We start from the raw sequence: 14,419 nt of genomic DNA, 5'->3' as shown, positions 1-14,419 counted from the left end.
TCGGCCCCGCCCGCGCTTGCGAAGGGCAAGGCTAAAATAACCCAGCACACTGGACACAAAAATACAGTATCACTCTTTATCTTAAAAAGTAGGGAGGATCCTGGGGTTAAGTACACAAAGCACCTAAGTCCTTCGGGTAGTTTAGTGTCAGTTCTACAAAGTAAGCTTTGGCTTCCTGGCACCAGGGAGGCTCAATCTTCCCGAAGTCTTCAAGAAGGCAGGTAAGGAGAGGGATCCAGCAGTCACAGTCACAGGGGCCGGAGAGGTGACATCAGGACAGACAAGGGCTATTTACAGGGATCTTCTCGGGCATGACTATGGATTACTTCATGAATGCCACTTCTGGGATCTCGCCCTTGGCCTTAGAGAAAAAATAAAAGGTCAGTAGAGCCAGGTGGCCCATGCCCGCGTCCCAAGCCTACGTGACCCTCTTGAAGGCCTGGAAATCTCTTTTAGCCACCTATTCCCAAATCTTACCTTGAGATGAGTAAAGGCCTGGGCAGATCTGGTGTAGTCCCAGTTGTTGTCCTGAAGGCACCTGGAGCAGGGCAAGAACAGGCACCTCCATTAGAACCAAGACGCAGTCACCCTGATCTCTAAATGCCACTTCAACATCCATTCTATGGAAACACTCACCAACAATTACATACATTCTTGCACTCTTTATACAAATGAAAAGTTGGTAAAAATCCATCTATCAATGGTCTTTCGAATACAAAGAAATATTAAATAGCTATCTATTTCTATTAAATAGCTAACAGAAATGAGACTAAGGTGAGTTCTATACTAATAGGGAAAGATGTTCATGGGATAAGTAAAGTATGTTGCAGAACAGTATAAAAGAGGGACTTCATTTTGACTTTAAATGTTATGCTAATGTATGCATAGAGAAAATTTTTTTATGGACCATCTTTTTTTTTTCTTTAAGTAATAAAAAAAGTTCTGGCTTTAAAAATTTTAGGGGCACTCATTATTCACCAGCAGCCCTACCCCAGTTCACCCTTATTCCTACACATGTCCAGTACTCACTTCTGGGACCACTCAAGGTTCATGCCAGACTGGGTAGAGAATGCCTGAATCATTTCCTGCTGCTCTGGGGAGAGGGTGGGCACTGGGCTGGAAGAAGGTGTGGGTGCAGGCATGGCAAAGGCTCTTTGGATCTCATCAGGACTGGCATTCCGCACAAACAGCTCATCGTTTACGATGCACAACCTTGGGGACAAAAAGCACCTGAGACAGCTGGACAGACAGACAGATAACCTCATCCTCCCAACATCATTCCTATTCTCACGTGACACTCAGATCCTTTCAATACCCACGAGGTCCCTTTATCATTTCCTCCCTTTCCCATGGACTCCATGTATGGGATTATCTACCAAACACACTAGAGTTATACATTCTCCCCCAACCCTCATTTATCTTCACAACAGACTTAGGAAGTGAATATTGTTAAACCACTTTTCAAATGAGGAAACTTGCCCTAAGCTAGAAGTGGTGGAGCCAGGATGAAAACCCCAGACAGCTGGACTCCAGAGCCAAGCTCGTCACCACTATGTGACCCTCCTCTGATCACCCCCCTGCCTTTCTGAATGTCTGAAGATACCCAGAGGACCGACCCCACCCTCCCCAATCTTCACAGTGGTGGCCATGGATTGGGACTGGGACCCCATACGGTAAGTCCAACACTCACCCTGAACTGCTGGCAGGAACAGCGATGAATGTCCGGGTAAAGGCTCGCAAAGAGTCCCGAGATTTTCCATCCACTGCAATGATAACAATGGTGACAACCTGTCAGAGTCACTCATGTTTTGTTTTCAAACAGCTTCTCAAAAATCATGGTCTTATTTGATACAAAGAACCCTAAGTGGGCCAGACAGGGATGATTATGTGTGCACAGGGGAGCACAGTGGGGAGGAGTATCAGAGGTCAGGGAGGACAGTAATAACAACAACACTGTTATCCCACTAGTGGAGTGTGTGTGTGCCAGGCCCGGTGTCAAGCATCTTGTACATCACTTCACTTACTCACCACAACACTGTGAGATGGCTATTACTAACCCCCTTCCTTTCACAAATAAGGACTCGGGCGCAGAGGTAATATAAATTGCCCACAGACACAGAGGACCAAAGTTGGGATGGAAGCTCAGACCTGCCTGACTCCAAAGTCTGTGCCCTTCTAATCCTCAGGCTTTTCCCATATCCCAGACAGGAAAAGACAGGTGGAGAAGGTAGGCTTGGGGGGCAGAATGAGAGAAGGAGGCCAAGGAAGAAGAGAGAAGAGAAGGTAGCTGGGAAGCTAAGAGTGCTAAGAACGACTAGCTGGGAAAGGGGCCACTCTGCAAACTCGGCACTCCAAAGACCCTCACCTTCTTTGAAGACCCCGTTGACAGAAAAACACAGCAACGTGCTCTGAAAGAGAAGCAGCAGCATCAGGTACCACGTAGGCTCCCAGCCAGAGCCTGAGTCCTCCCTGCCTCTTAACCGCCCCTTCCCCAATTCCGCCCTTCTGCCAAGGAAGACATAGGTGCTCACTGTCTGGGCGCTTATGTCTACCACGAAGGAACTGACGTCATGCTGAGTTTTGGGCAACTCATTGAGGAAGGCCACAACGTTGAGACGTGTGTGCTTTAGCAGCCGGAACCGCAGGGCTGTGGGAGGAGGGGAAGCCAAGGTGAGCAGCTGCCACACTCAGCCCACACTCAGCCCCTTCCCATCCCCTTCTCCCAACCTGTTCTGCTCACATCACACACTTACTAGGGTCTTTAAGCTTCTTCACATTCCTACTATCCTTGAAGTACTCAGCTAAGTTGCTTCTGGGGGGAACAGGAGAAAAAGGAGGCAGTGGTCAGAACGGCGTGCATGTGCACGTGCTGGCCTGTATTTGCCGAGAAACTCTGGTCCTGGGCAGGTTCTGGGATGTGACACTCACCGGGCAGGGTTCTGGGGGGTGAAAGGAATACTCAGAGAGCAGCAGGCCCCATCGTGGTAGGCATCCAGGAGCTGCTGCCGGTCTCCAGAGTCATATATCGCATAGTACCTACGAGGAAAACAAAAGGGAAAGCCTGAGCTCCACAATCTGGGGCCGCACAGGGACCGACAGCTCCCCAGAGCGAGCTGTGCTGGGGCCAGCCCACCGCTCCGCAGCCTCAGGTGACCTGAGATACTCACTGCTGCAAGAAGTGCAGCACCAGATTCTTCAGGGTCTCTGTTCCAAAGTAGCTTCCCTGGAATCAAACAGATATTAGGACCACGCAACCAGGACTCTCCTCCCAACGTGAGCGCTAACTCTGTGCCCCCAGCCGCGGCCCCCTCCACTCACCTTGCAGGGAGGTAACACTGTGGGGGCTTCAATGTCAAAGGCAATCGGTGGGGGTAACTCATGGCCGTCCTGCAGAAAGAAAGTGACAGCCGACGATATAAACCAGACAGAAAAGGCTGGATGAGCACTCAGATGGGAGAACTAAGAGTGAGGGGTCACAGGTCAAGTGTAAAAGAGACATGGCAAGGGTCCATGAATCCTGATAGATGCAACTTTTGTCTACAGGTGTTTTTCTGGGAAGAATGATTATATTTTCAGCGACTGTGAAGCTGGGGGGATCCCAGCTGGGAGAAGGATGTCAGATCTCATTGTTCTACCGGCCCTTCAACCCTCCCTCAAAGGTCCTCAATAAAATGGCTTGATTCCCCCCACCCCCCAACCAGGGGAAAAAAAAAAAAAAAAGGATTAGAGACTTTGTCAGATTCTCAAAGGGCTCCATGTCCCCAAATCAGTGATCATACAAACACATTAGGCAAGACTTTGAGGGTGCGAGATGCTATGCTCCTCAGAAGAGAATGAAAAAAGTTAGGTACTTACCAGGCGTAATAATTTGGGAAATCGCTCTCGAACGGCGCTGTCAAGAATGGGACAGAAATGAGTGATGTTTCAGAGCCACCGTGCCTCCTGGGCTGCTCTAGGGGTGAATATACCAATGCCCGAGGGACAGCCCATCCCATCCTCTTGTCCTCACTCTTTCCCAGCCTCTGAGCTCCAGGAAAAACGGCCCCAACTCCCCACCTCTCCTGGGCACCCAGAAATGACTGCCTCGGAGGATGACCCTCTCTTCTCTGAGTGACTCTGAGCACGCCACAGAAGCAGCACTCCCGGCCCAGGCTTTAAGCCAGGACCTCCTTTCCCTCCCTGCCCCCCTTACCTTCCACCTACTCACCTGTGCAGCCCCCGGGAGGAGGGAATGGGGTGGGAGCCCAGGGGCTCCACTGCCTCAACAGGTATCCATCACTTCTGCCAGGTCTGGCCACGGCCGAGACCAGAACACACCGCAGAAATGGTACAGGGTGTTGGGGCAGGGAGATGAGCAAGGCGGGCTCAGGAGGAGATGAGGCCAAGCAAGCAGCGAGGGGACGAAACGGAGAAGAGAGAGAAAAGGCAGGAGAGGAAGGAGCCAAGGAGACGGGGCCGATACTGGCGAGGAGAGAGAAAGAGGAAGAGAAAGCAAAGGAAAAGCGAAAGCACTACACGGCAAAGAGTCATTTAGAAAGAAGAGGGAGAACAAAGGGAAGAAGGCACCTGACACAGCCCTTTCTTTCAGCTCCCTCTTCCCTGTGATCCAAGGAGGAAATGGGAAACAAAGCCTTGCTGTGGCGGGAGGGCAGCTGCTACTGGCCAGGTCTCTGTCTGCTACCTGGGTTCCGATCTGAGCTGGGCGTGGGAAGCGAAGCAGCCATGGGGACAGGAGACCTCCCTCAGAAGGGGTGAGGGTTCAGGCCCCTGCAAAGTTGGGGGGGTGAGGGTCTGTGCCCCACCTCTGTTGGCCCCCAAGTTCTCTCCTGATGGCCCCTCTGCGACTGTGCCTGTCTTAGGTTGTTCCTTCCCTGAGGAATCTTACCCGTCTCTGGCTAACCAGCCATCCTCCAGGGCCAAGCAGGGAGATGTGAGGTGTGCGAGTGAGCGAGGTGCAGCGCCCCCAGAGAAGGTCAGTTCTCTGTCACCTTGGTAGCCTATGCCCCCGTGGCCTCCACGCCCAGCACCTGCCCTGGGATTCCCTCGCCTACTGGCGGGGCCCCGGCTCTGGTCACATGTCTTCGGGAACCCAGGTTTCTCCTCCAGGGAGGGCCCAGCTTACGGCACTGGGCAAGAGAGACCGATTGCATGGCACCAGCCACCAGGAGGCCTCAACCTCAGTGTGGGCAGGAAAGCCCAGGCAACAGCCTTGGGCAAGGAGATTGTGAGAAGAGAGCGCCTCTTGGCAAAAGGGCAAGAGGGGCCGTTGCAGGACAGAGGAAGGAAGGACTTCCATGAGCAGGAAGTCCCAGGGAGGGAGGGCTTTCTCTGCCCAGGGATACCAGGCTCTTGGCTCAAAGCAACTCCATGTATGGGGCATAATATACAAGATATGCCCCCTAGCCATGGTAAAAAAGGGAGATGCTCTTCTTGGAACAACAGGGTAGGGGGAGTGTAGAAAACCCTGTGTTCAGGAAGGAAGGAGAAAAGCCATAGAACCAGCAAACAGGCAGACAGGTGAGAAGAAAGGAAAGGAGGCCTGGGGCAAAGCTGGGTGTCACGGATGGACAAAAGGGAAGAGCACATGATCCTCCCCAAGGACGGGTGGTTCCAGCTCAGGGCTGCACATCTGCAGACGGGCACTGGTCAGGGTGCATCAGCTCAGCCTCCTAGGGGGTGAAGGTTCCCAGGAGGGGAGACAGAGGTTAAAACTGACCTGATGTAGGTGGACTGGTCTCGAAAGGTATCACACAGGGTGTTTCTGTCAAGCCACAGCTCTTCTAGCTTCAGCCCTTTTATCTTGTCCAACTCCCGCTCAGACTTTAGCTGCAAAGGATGGGGAGAAAAGGTGGGAAAGACACGCTGGTAAAGGGAGCCAGCTAGATTCCTCCCACCCCCAAGCCCCACCTCATCCCTTAAATGCCCTCCCTCGCCTCTTGCTGCCACCAGGCAAGCTCTCTCCACCCTCTGCCCACCCCATCCAAAACACAAACAGGCTCTCAATCTCACCTCATTTCCAGAAAGATCGAGGATCTTTAGATTGGGTGCTTTCTGCACAATGCTGGACAAGTCATCCAGCCTGTACAGCTTGTTATTGCTCAAGTTTAAGGACAACAGCTGTGGGGAGAGAAGAATTTAGAGGAAGCACCAGCAGCAAGGGAATCTGAAACAAACCTGCCTCCCAACCCCATCCTATCTATCTATCTATCCCACCCTGCTTCCTCCCACCCAGTGGGACAAAGGCCTCACCTCAGGGATGTTCTCTTCAATGATTCGCAGGGTGGCTGCCATACAGCTTCTACGATTCAGGACAACATCAATGTTCTGGGCCACCAAATCTTCAGGAAGGAAAGGGAAGTCTGAGAGGGCTCACCCAGGCCAGCGTTCCCACCAAACCAGCCTCAAATGTTCCCTGCCTGACAGATCCCCCTCTGCCGCCACCCATCTGAGAATTACTGCTATCAACCGTACCTGGGTCTGAGCGGAGGCCCTTGAGGTCAAGTGCTTGCTGGGAGCCATCGTATCGTTTGCTCATGACCAGCTACAGAGGAATACAAAGGATTCAGCGGTCACTGGCGTCGCGTGTGGGCATGGGGGAGGGTGGGAAGTGGCAGGATGCGGGTGGAAGCGCCCACCCCTGTGGCTGCCTCACCTTTAGCTGCTCTGCTTGCTCTGGCTTCAGCTCGTTCTGCACAGTGTGGGGTGGAAGAGAGGAGTTGATGATGATAGATATCTGCAGGGGAGACACGCACGGCGCGGTGAACTCCAGGGAGGCCTAAGCCCCAGGACCAAGACCAGCCCGTGCCTGAGCACCAATCCCCACCCCCACCAAGCCAAGCCCTTCACACACACCCTGCGGTTCTCCCGATCTAAAATCTTATAGTTGACAGCCTTCAGTGCAGAGGCAGTACTGGCATCCTCAACAAAAAACAGGGCCCGTGTGTTTTCATAGTGAAACTGCAAGAAGAGAAAACAACAGCATTGGACTTGGGAGCCCAGAGCACCCCCGTGCAGATGGTACCTCCACCTGCTCCTTGGTCCCCAGCCACACACTTGGGCCTTCTCTTACCTCAATGGGAGTGAAAGGGATGCTGCACTTGCTCTGAATCATGCTCAGGAGCCATGACTTGTCATATTTCCTGCCATAAGGAATCTAGATGAGAGAAAGAGAAGAGAAGGGAACAACACATAACTAATACTGAACAGCAGACCCACTCTAGTCCTCCTTTCGTATCATCTGCCAAGCTCTGAAGAAACGGTCAGTTAAAGGTTTTCTGGGGGGACTTCCCTGGCGGTCCAGTGGCTAAGACTCCTCGCTCCCAATGCTGGGGGCCCAGGTTCGATCCCTGGTCAGGGAACTAGATCCCACATGCCACATCTAAGACCCGGTGCGGCCAAATAAATATTAAAAAAAAAAAAAAAGGTTTTCTGGGAACTCCCTGGTGGTCCGGGTTCAACCCCTGGTGGGGGAACTAAGAAGATCCCACAAGCTGCGCGGTGTGGCCAAAAAAAAGGGTTTCTACTCAAGCCAAACACGAACTCCTTAACCTCCTTTCTGTCCATTTATACTTATTATTCCTCAAAAGATTCAAATTGTTTGATTCTAAAAGTTCCAAGACATCATTCATAACCTGCCTGCCCCTGAGAGGACTCAAGGGACCCCCAGCTCCACACTCAGCTTGAGTCAGATGGAGACATGTGGAGGTGTTATTCCACCTCCCAACCGCAGTTGCCACATTTCCCTTTAGGTGGCCTCCCCATCCTACCTGTCCCCTTCTCCTTTTCTGAACCTGCTCTTAGGTGTCCTAAGATATGGACTCTCAGGAGAAAGAATGGTTGCCTGACTGTGGAGTTAACAGCTGGCAACACTGATTTTTCAATGGGAAAAGTGAACACCTTAACTCTGAGCCCAGCCCCTGTAGCTCCCCTGCACCGCGTGCTTTCCAAGGTACTCACTGTAATCTTAAACCAGCTCCTTGAGGCCCCGTCCTGGCTGGGGCCAGCCCCGCCCCTCTCGGGGGGAGCTCTATCTCTCCGCAGAGGCACAGTAACGTGAATTCGGGACCGCTCGTGCCAATTATCACCCCTACGGTTGGGTCGTGCAGCATAGGGGTTGCTGTGGGGGGGGAGAGAATAAAACACTCAGAAAGGTCAGGAATGTCTTCTCAAAGACTTTCCTGCACTGTTACCAGGACCACAACTAAGACTGCTCAACCATTAAGCAGGTCCTGGCATTTCTCTCTCTTCCAGGCGGGAAGAGAAATGACATGGACAGTAAGAGGGCTACATAAATGAGGGGGTCGATAAATTCAAACCAGATCAACTGGTTACTTACTATCGTACTCGGGAAACATCCTGGGCATCGCTCATTGCCACATCTCTGTCATTTTCCTCAAGGCGGGAAGACCGAACAACGAAACCTCCTCTTCCAGACCTCCGGTTCCCCTCGCCACACTTCCACCGGAAGGGGCCCCGGCCTTTCTTTCTTCTTTGAGGGAAACCAACTCGATCATCGTGCTCTGGGGTTGGGAACAGAATTTTAAATGAGAAAATACATCACTGGTTCAGCTACCTTGCCTGGCAACCACAGCATCCGGCACCCGGCACTATCAGATGAGATACACACTCACTACAGAGACCACCTCCGTGCAAACTCTTCTGCCTGTCCAGGGAAAGAACCCTCTCCGTGGGATGGCGGCAACAGGGGAAAATGATTGGAAAACTGCGTAAAGTCTTTAGAAAAATGAAGCAGAAACTGGAACTATAGAAAGAAGAAGCAGAATGTGGAAGTGCGAGTGTCCCAAGTTTAACTGGATACAACTCAGAGCCCCTGAAAGTCACCTGAAGTCTGCTTTTCTCAGCCTCCCAAATCTACTTAATCCCACTCAGAATTTTTTTTAACTTTTAATTTTATGTTGGAGCATAGCTGATTAACAACGTTGTGTTAGTTTCAGGTGCACAACAAGGTAATTCAGTTATACATATAAACGTTATCTATTCCTTTTCAAATTTTTTCCCAATTAGGTTGTTAGAGAATACTGAGCAGAGTTCCCTGTGCTATACAGTATGTCCTTGTTGGTTATCCATTTTAAATAGAGCAGTGTGTACACGTCAATCCCAAACTCCCTAACTATCCCTGCCCCCCCCACCCTTCCCCCTAGTAACCATAAGTTCATTCCCTAAGTCTACCCTCACTGAAAATTTGATCAGTGACCTCTCACATCTTGGAAAGCCAATCACAATAATTACATCAGCTCTCAGTAAACAATACTTCTTTTGCCTATATAGCACAGACATCAGTTACAAATATGACCAATCTAAGGGCTTCTTTTAAGTCTTGTTCTCTCTTCAAAAAACTAAAAATAGAGCTACAATATGATCCAGCAATTCCACTCCTGGTTATATATCTGGAAAAAACAAAAAATACTAACTCAAAAAGATACATGCATAAATTAAGAGGTTGGGATTAACATATACACACTACTATATATAAAACAGATAATCAACAAGGACCTACCATAGAGCACAGGAAACTCTACTCAAAACTCTGAAATAACCTATATGGGAAAAGAATCTGGAAAATAGATATACGTATAACTAAATCACTTTGCTGTACGCCTGAAACTAACACAACATTGTAAATCAACTATACGCTAATGTAAAATAAAAATTAAAAAAAAAGGAAAACATCAAAACTAAGAAAAAGGGAAGAAAACATATAAGCTTCACTTGTTTTTTTTTTAAATCTTTAAATTTTTATTGGAGTTTAATTGCTTTACAATGCTGTGTTAGTTTCTACTGTACAGCAAAGTGAATCAGCTATATGTATACATATATCCCCTCTTTTTTGGATTTCCTTCCCATTTAGGTAACCACAGAGCACTGAGTAGAGTTCCCTGTGTTATATACCATATGAGCTTCACTTGTGTTCAGGGGGGAAAAATAAAGATACATGCACCCCAAAGTTCATAGCAGCACTATTTACAGTGGCCAAGATATGGAAGCAACCCAAGTGTCCATCAAGAGACTAATGGATAAAGAAGATGGGGTACATATATACACAACAGAATACTACTCAGTCATAAAAAAGAATGAAACCTTGCCACTGCAACACCATGAATGGACTTGGAGGGTATTATGCTTAGTGAAATAAGTCGGACAGAAAAAGACAATTATTGTATGATAGCACCTACATGTGGAATCTAAAAAATAAATATATTCAGCAAAACAGAAACAGTCTCACAGATACAGATAACAAACTAGTGGTTACCACTGGGGAGACGGAAGTGGGGAGGGGCAAGATAAGGTTATGGGATTAAGAGATACAAACTACTAAATATACAATGGATAAGCAACAAGGATACATTGTACAGCATGGGCAGTGACAGCCATTACTTTGTAATAACTTTTAAAGGAATCGAATTTATCAAATACTGAATCACTATGTCATACACCTGAAACTAACATAATACTGTAAATCAACCTTACTAAAAAAAACTAAATAAATAAAATTCTTGTTCTTAAACTGCCACTCTGAAGTGAATGTGGACGTGAGTGACCCAAGTGTAACTGGACACAACTCAGACTCCCTGAAAGTCACCTGAAATCAGCTTTCTGTCAGCCCACCCAAATCTACTTAATCCCAAGGTGACCTCTCTCACATCTCAGAAAACCAATCACAATGATTACATTAGCTTTCAGTAAACAATACCTCTTTTGCCTATACAGTACAAACATCAGTTACAAATATGACCAATTTAAGAGCTTCTTTTGAAAGCCTTATTCTCAAACTGCCACTCTGAAGTTTAGGGAGTGAGCTCTTTGTTTCCTTGGTCAGAAATGCCTCTTAACTCAGGAGACAACTCCTAAATTCAGGTTCTAGTGGCAGCTAGGGTGTTTCACCAAGGGTCCTCAAATGTTCTCCAGGGATATGATCCTCGGAACCCTGGTGGGTAGGAATGGCCTCTTAAAAAAGACGCATGATTCCCCAAAAAGGTCTGTCTAATGTGTAATACTCTGCAAACAATGAACCTCAAGAAGTGACCCTAGGGAAAAAATAATAAATGAATAGAAAGCGCAGCTAACGTTCACTGAGAGCTTTCTCCAATGCCAGGCACTATGCTCCAGGCACTTGACACGAACCATCTCGTTTTAACGCACACACGGAGACAAACTCAGGAGGTAGGTACTGTTTCTATCCTTATTAAAGGGGTGGAAAATCAGGCCTGAGTGTTTAACTCACTCAAGATTGGCATAGCCAACTCAGGATTGAAACCTCGGCTGTCGTGTGCTCTTAACCACTACTCTGGACTAAAACCCAATGTAGTGTTCGGACTAGAACACCGAGTTAGTGTGTAGGTCTAAAATATTAAGCCAAAGCCGCGGCGGGTGGGGGGGAGGGGAAGGGGGCAAGACCGACTGGACGCGCGGTAGAAAATAGGGCACCGGCGGCCCAAGAGCAGGGCACCGACTCACATTAAAGAGTCTGGCAGCCAAATTGAACTGACAGGTATCAACCACCCACAAAGCTCAAAGGAATCTCATCACCACGCTGCCGAGCCACCGGCTTCGAGCCGCAGGTGCTCGCAACGCCAGGATTCCGGAATTAACAAGTCGGGCACCCACCCTCAAGTTCAGCCAAACCCCCGGGCTGCCTCGCCCCGGGCCGGCGCCGCGCACCGCCGCTCCCCGCGGACGCCGGGCCCCTCGCGGCCTCACGCCCCGGCGCTGCGGCCTAGGCCGGCGCTGCCCAGCTGAGCCCAGATCGTCCCGCTCCCCAACCCAAGGGCCGGCACTGACCGTTGTACGACTTCCCCTCGTCCGCCATGGCACACCGAGAAAGGGAGGGCTCTGTCGCGGGCCGCAACCCAGCCCAACGTCCGAACGCCAAGGCGCTCCAAGGCGAAGTGCTCCTGCGCTGGGTGCCACCGCTTTTATGGGGGTGAGCTCGTCACAGACAGCCGACGTCCTACAATAATAGGCGGGGCCGCTGGGACATGTGCGTACGCATCCGACGGGCAGACGCGCCGGGGGCGGGACTTGGCGCTGCACGCCCCGCCCAAGACCCGAGCTCGCGAAGCCCAGAGTTACCGCGAGTTCGCCCCGCCCCCTACTCTCATCCGTCCGCCGCTAGACCAGCACCACAAAGGTAGGGGATCAAGCTGAGAGCTGGACGCTACAGCCCAGGATTCCAAGAGGAACAGGGAAGAGGAGCCACAAGAAGTGCTGCCGAGGAATGGGAGACCAAGGGCCTTGGAGTGGGAGTGACCGCTCATAGACCCCTACGGGGATCCAGCCAGGGCTTAAGTCTCAGCTCAGCCCAGCCCTTTGCCATCTGCGTTATCTATGCCGTGCTTTCCTCGCCTATAAAAATAGAAAACTAGAAGGTAAGCTCCAAGAGAGCAGGGACTTGACTAATTCATGGCTTTTTTCTCCAGCACCTGGCTCAGTACCATACCTAGCACGTAGCAGAAACTCAACAAATATTTATGAAATAAGCTTCCTATCTATGCGTTCCCCCAAGAAGAGTTGCAGAGTCAAATGAGAAAAACTGCATGTCAGGATTTGGTCGTCTTCACAGACCGCCCCACCAACCACCAATGTGCTGTGCTAAACCCACATCGTGGGTCAACTGGGCAGTGAAGATGCAAGCAAGACCACCCTCTGAACACAGGCCAAGGGGAGAGAAAATATTAAAACACCAGGCCTAGGAAAGACCTGGGCTCTCCTAGACAACCCCCCCCCCCCACAAAGTGCTATGGCCAGCCCGGTGTGATGGTGATGGTCCTCGCTATAGCTTGAGCTTCCTTTGGGTGTGTGAAACGGGGGAACACCGGTGACCTCGGCACGATGTGGTCGTGGGTCCTGCTCGGGACTGACAAGCATATTGACCTCCCTGGAAGGTAGGTGTTCCAGGCAGGTCTCTACTTCATTCTCGTGTGACTAGCTTGGATTTGGTGAGGGGCTTCGAGGGGACCACGAGCCTCAGCTGGAGCTGCGAACAAACACTTCTCTTCACCTTTCACTCCTGGCAGCAGGCAGAACTCCTGCTTCATCCAGCCCAAGGAAAACGTGGGGCCAGCTGGTTGGAGGATGCAGATGAAACAGGTCCAAATACTTCTGGAGATGGTCCTGGAAGTTGCCACCCATCAGAGACCCACTCTGAGATCCTGCTCCCCGCTTTGAAGGGAAGTTTCCATGCTAATTAAGTGCTGCTGCACTTGGTTATCCCCTGCTGGAGGCAGCTGTGTGCATGGAGCCCAAAGCCTGGCCCCTTGGGGCCATCAGCCCAACCCTTTCAGTTATAATATTGGGCAGTGGGCTCACTCCACTTGCTGCCTAGGCCTTTTGACGCTCTCACCCAAAAATGACGACATGGCTAGTTAGGCTGACAGTCTTGTTGTAATTGGGAGAAAACAGGCTGCAGCACATTTGGCAGATTGAGAGTCACCTGCAGCCAAAGTTGGGGTTATGCAGGCAGCCGAGGGTCTCAGAGCCCCCTGCCTCACATGGTGAAGAGAGGAAGAAGAGGTCAAATTCTAACCCAGATGGGAAAGTTGGTCCCTGGGCCAGTTTCACTTCCTTTCCTCACTCTCAGGAAGGTGAGGAAGGACATCACCTCCCCTTGCTGCCAAAGTTTCTTTTGCGACAGGCTGGGGAGGGTTTATAAAAATCTCCTACTGGAGACAACCTGCGTGATGAGCCCCCCAGTTGGCCTCTGCTCCCTTCCAACCACTTCACAGCAGAGTCCAAATCCAGAACCGTGTGTGCTTCATGGGCTGGAGGGTGGGGAGGGGAGGACAGGGTGGCCAGAGGAAAGGAGTGGGGGATTGGGGGCAGTGGCCATTCTTAGCAGTTCGAAGGAAGCAGGGCCCTTCTCCCAAGCATCCTGCACAGGCTCAGTGGCAGCTCTGGCCACCTGCCCTCCCAGGAGGGTTCCAAACCCCCATGGAGTGCCTCAGAGTAGAGAGGGTTCAGGCAAGGAAGACCACAAAGATGATGAAGAACACAATGAGGATGAGGAAGATTTTGACCATAAGCCACCGGTTGGAGGTGACCGACTGGAAGTACTTGAGGATCTCTGAGTGGGCGGCCTCAACATCCAGCTGGGCTCCCAGCACGTTCTCGTCGATCCTGGGGATAGGGCCGGGAGGAGGGGAAAGAGAATGACACTGGATTAAAAAGAATGCTGTTGAAGTGTATTTTCTGCATGTTTATATATTTGTATTGATATATAGAAAAAGCTCTGGAAGGGTAATATAAACAAGTCTTGGCTGTGGTTTGAAAATCAACTCTGCAACTTATTAGCTTATGACCCCTAAGCCAGTCATTTAACCTCAAGTCTCATTTTCCTCAACTGCAAAGGAAGGAAAAATGAGGATAACACAAATCATAAGTTTGTTGTCAATCTTAAATGAGT

The 14,419-nt window shown here is 50.3% G+C and overlaps 2 protein-coding genes across 6 annotated transcripts in view; both read right to left on the bottom strand.

Moving 5' to 3' along the window:
- Nucleotides 1-62: 62 nt before the first annotated feature.
- NXF1 (nuclear RNA export factor 1) lies at nucleotides 63-13,283 on the bottom strand. 4 transcript variants are annotated; one of them, XM_022591721.2, is made up of 22 exons: nucleotides 13,019-13,035; nucleotides 11,800-11,968; nucleotides 8,336-8,519; nucleotides 7,957-8,116; nucleotides 7,070-7,153; nucleotides 6,853-6,957; nucleotides 6,653-6,733; nucleotides 6,472-6,541; nucleotides 6,250-6,338; nucleotides 6,010-6,117; nucleotides 5,717-5,826; nucleotides 3,856-3,892; nucleotides 3,319-3,387; nucleotides 3,168-3,223; nucleotides 2,929-3,036; nucleotides 2,754-2,812; nucleotides 2,532-2,647; nucleotides 2,366-2,408; nucleotides 1,691-1,763; nucleotides 1,030-1,212; nucleotides 478-538; nucleotides 63-361 (listed from the first exon to the last, which is right to left on the bottom strand). In XM_022591721.2, the coding sequence occupies exons 2-22, from the start codon at nucleotides 11,825-11,827 to the stop codon at nucleotides 323-325; spliced, it is 1,863 nt and encodes a 620-aa protein (XP_022447429.2). In that variant the 5' UTR covers nucleotides 11,828-11,968; nucleotides 13,019-13,035; the 3' UTR covers nucleotides 63-322. The 4 variants fall into 4 exon arrangements, with proteins under 4 accessions (XP_022447429.2, XP_089770775.1, XP_089770776.1 ...); XM_089914649.1 differs by lacking the exon at nucleotides 11,800-11,968 and having other exon boundaries at nucleotides 13,019-13,283; XM_089914650.1 differs by lacking the exon at nucleotides 13,019-13,035 and having other exon boundaries at nucleotides 11,800-12,070.
- A 99-nt stretch (nucleotides 13,284-13,382) lies between these two features.
- Nucleotides 13,383-14,419, bottom strand: part of STX5 (syntaxin 5) — a 28,710-nt gene continuing 27,673 nt past the window's right edge. For both annotated transcript variants that reach the window (XM_089914654.1, XM_022591723.3), the window contains one exon: nucleotides 13,383-14,133. In XM_089914654.1, coding sequence (XP_089770780.1) covers nucleotides 13,974-14,133 — 160 coding nt within the window. In that variant the 3' untranslated portion in view covers nucleotides 13,383-13,973. The remainder of the gene's footprint in view (nucleotides 14,134-14,419) is intronic.

This window comes from Delphinapterus leucas, chromosome 7 (assembly GCF_059928025.1).
Source record: "Delphinapterus leucas isolate spDelLeu-1000000601 "Yukka" chromosome 7, BTC_Dleu_Yukka2, whole genome shotgun sequence".
Lineage (NCBI taxonomy): Eukaryota > Metazoa > Chordata > Mammalia > Artiodactyla > Monodontidae > Delphinapterus > Delphinapterus leucas.
The sequence above is the reverse complement of the archived record's forward strand: the minus strand, read 5'-3'. Positions and strand labels throughout refer to the sequence as shown.

What these genes read in the sequence shown, in the direction of transcription:
- NXF1 (XM_089914649.1), bottom strand. Translation starts at nt 13,055, where the DNA reads ATGAAGCAGGAGTTCTGCCTGCTGCCAGGAGTGAAAG. An exon ending in AGCAAGCAGAGCAGCTAAAG is followed by an intron (nt 6,542 to 6,652) that starts GTGAGGCAGCCA and finishes ATTCCTCTGTAG; the next exon opens with CTGGTCATGAGCAAACGATA. An exon ending in TTCCCAAATTATTACGCCTG is followed by an intron (nt 3,388 to 3,855) that starts GTAAGTACCTAA and finishes TTCTTTCTGCAG; the next exon opens with GACGGCCATGAGTTACCCCC.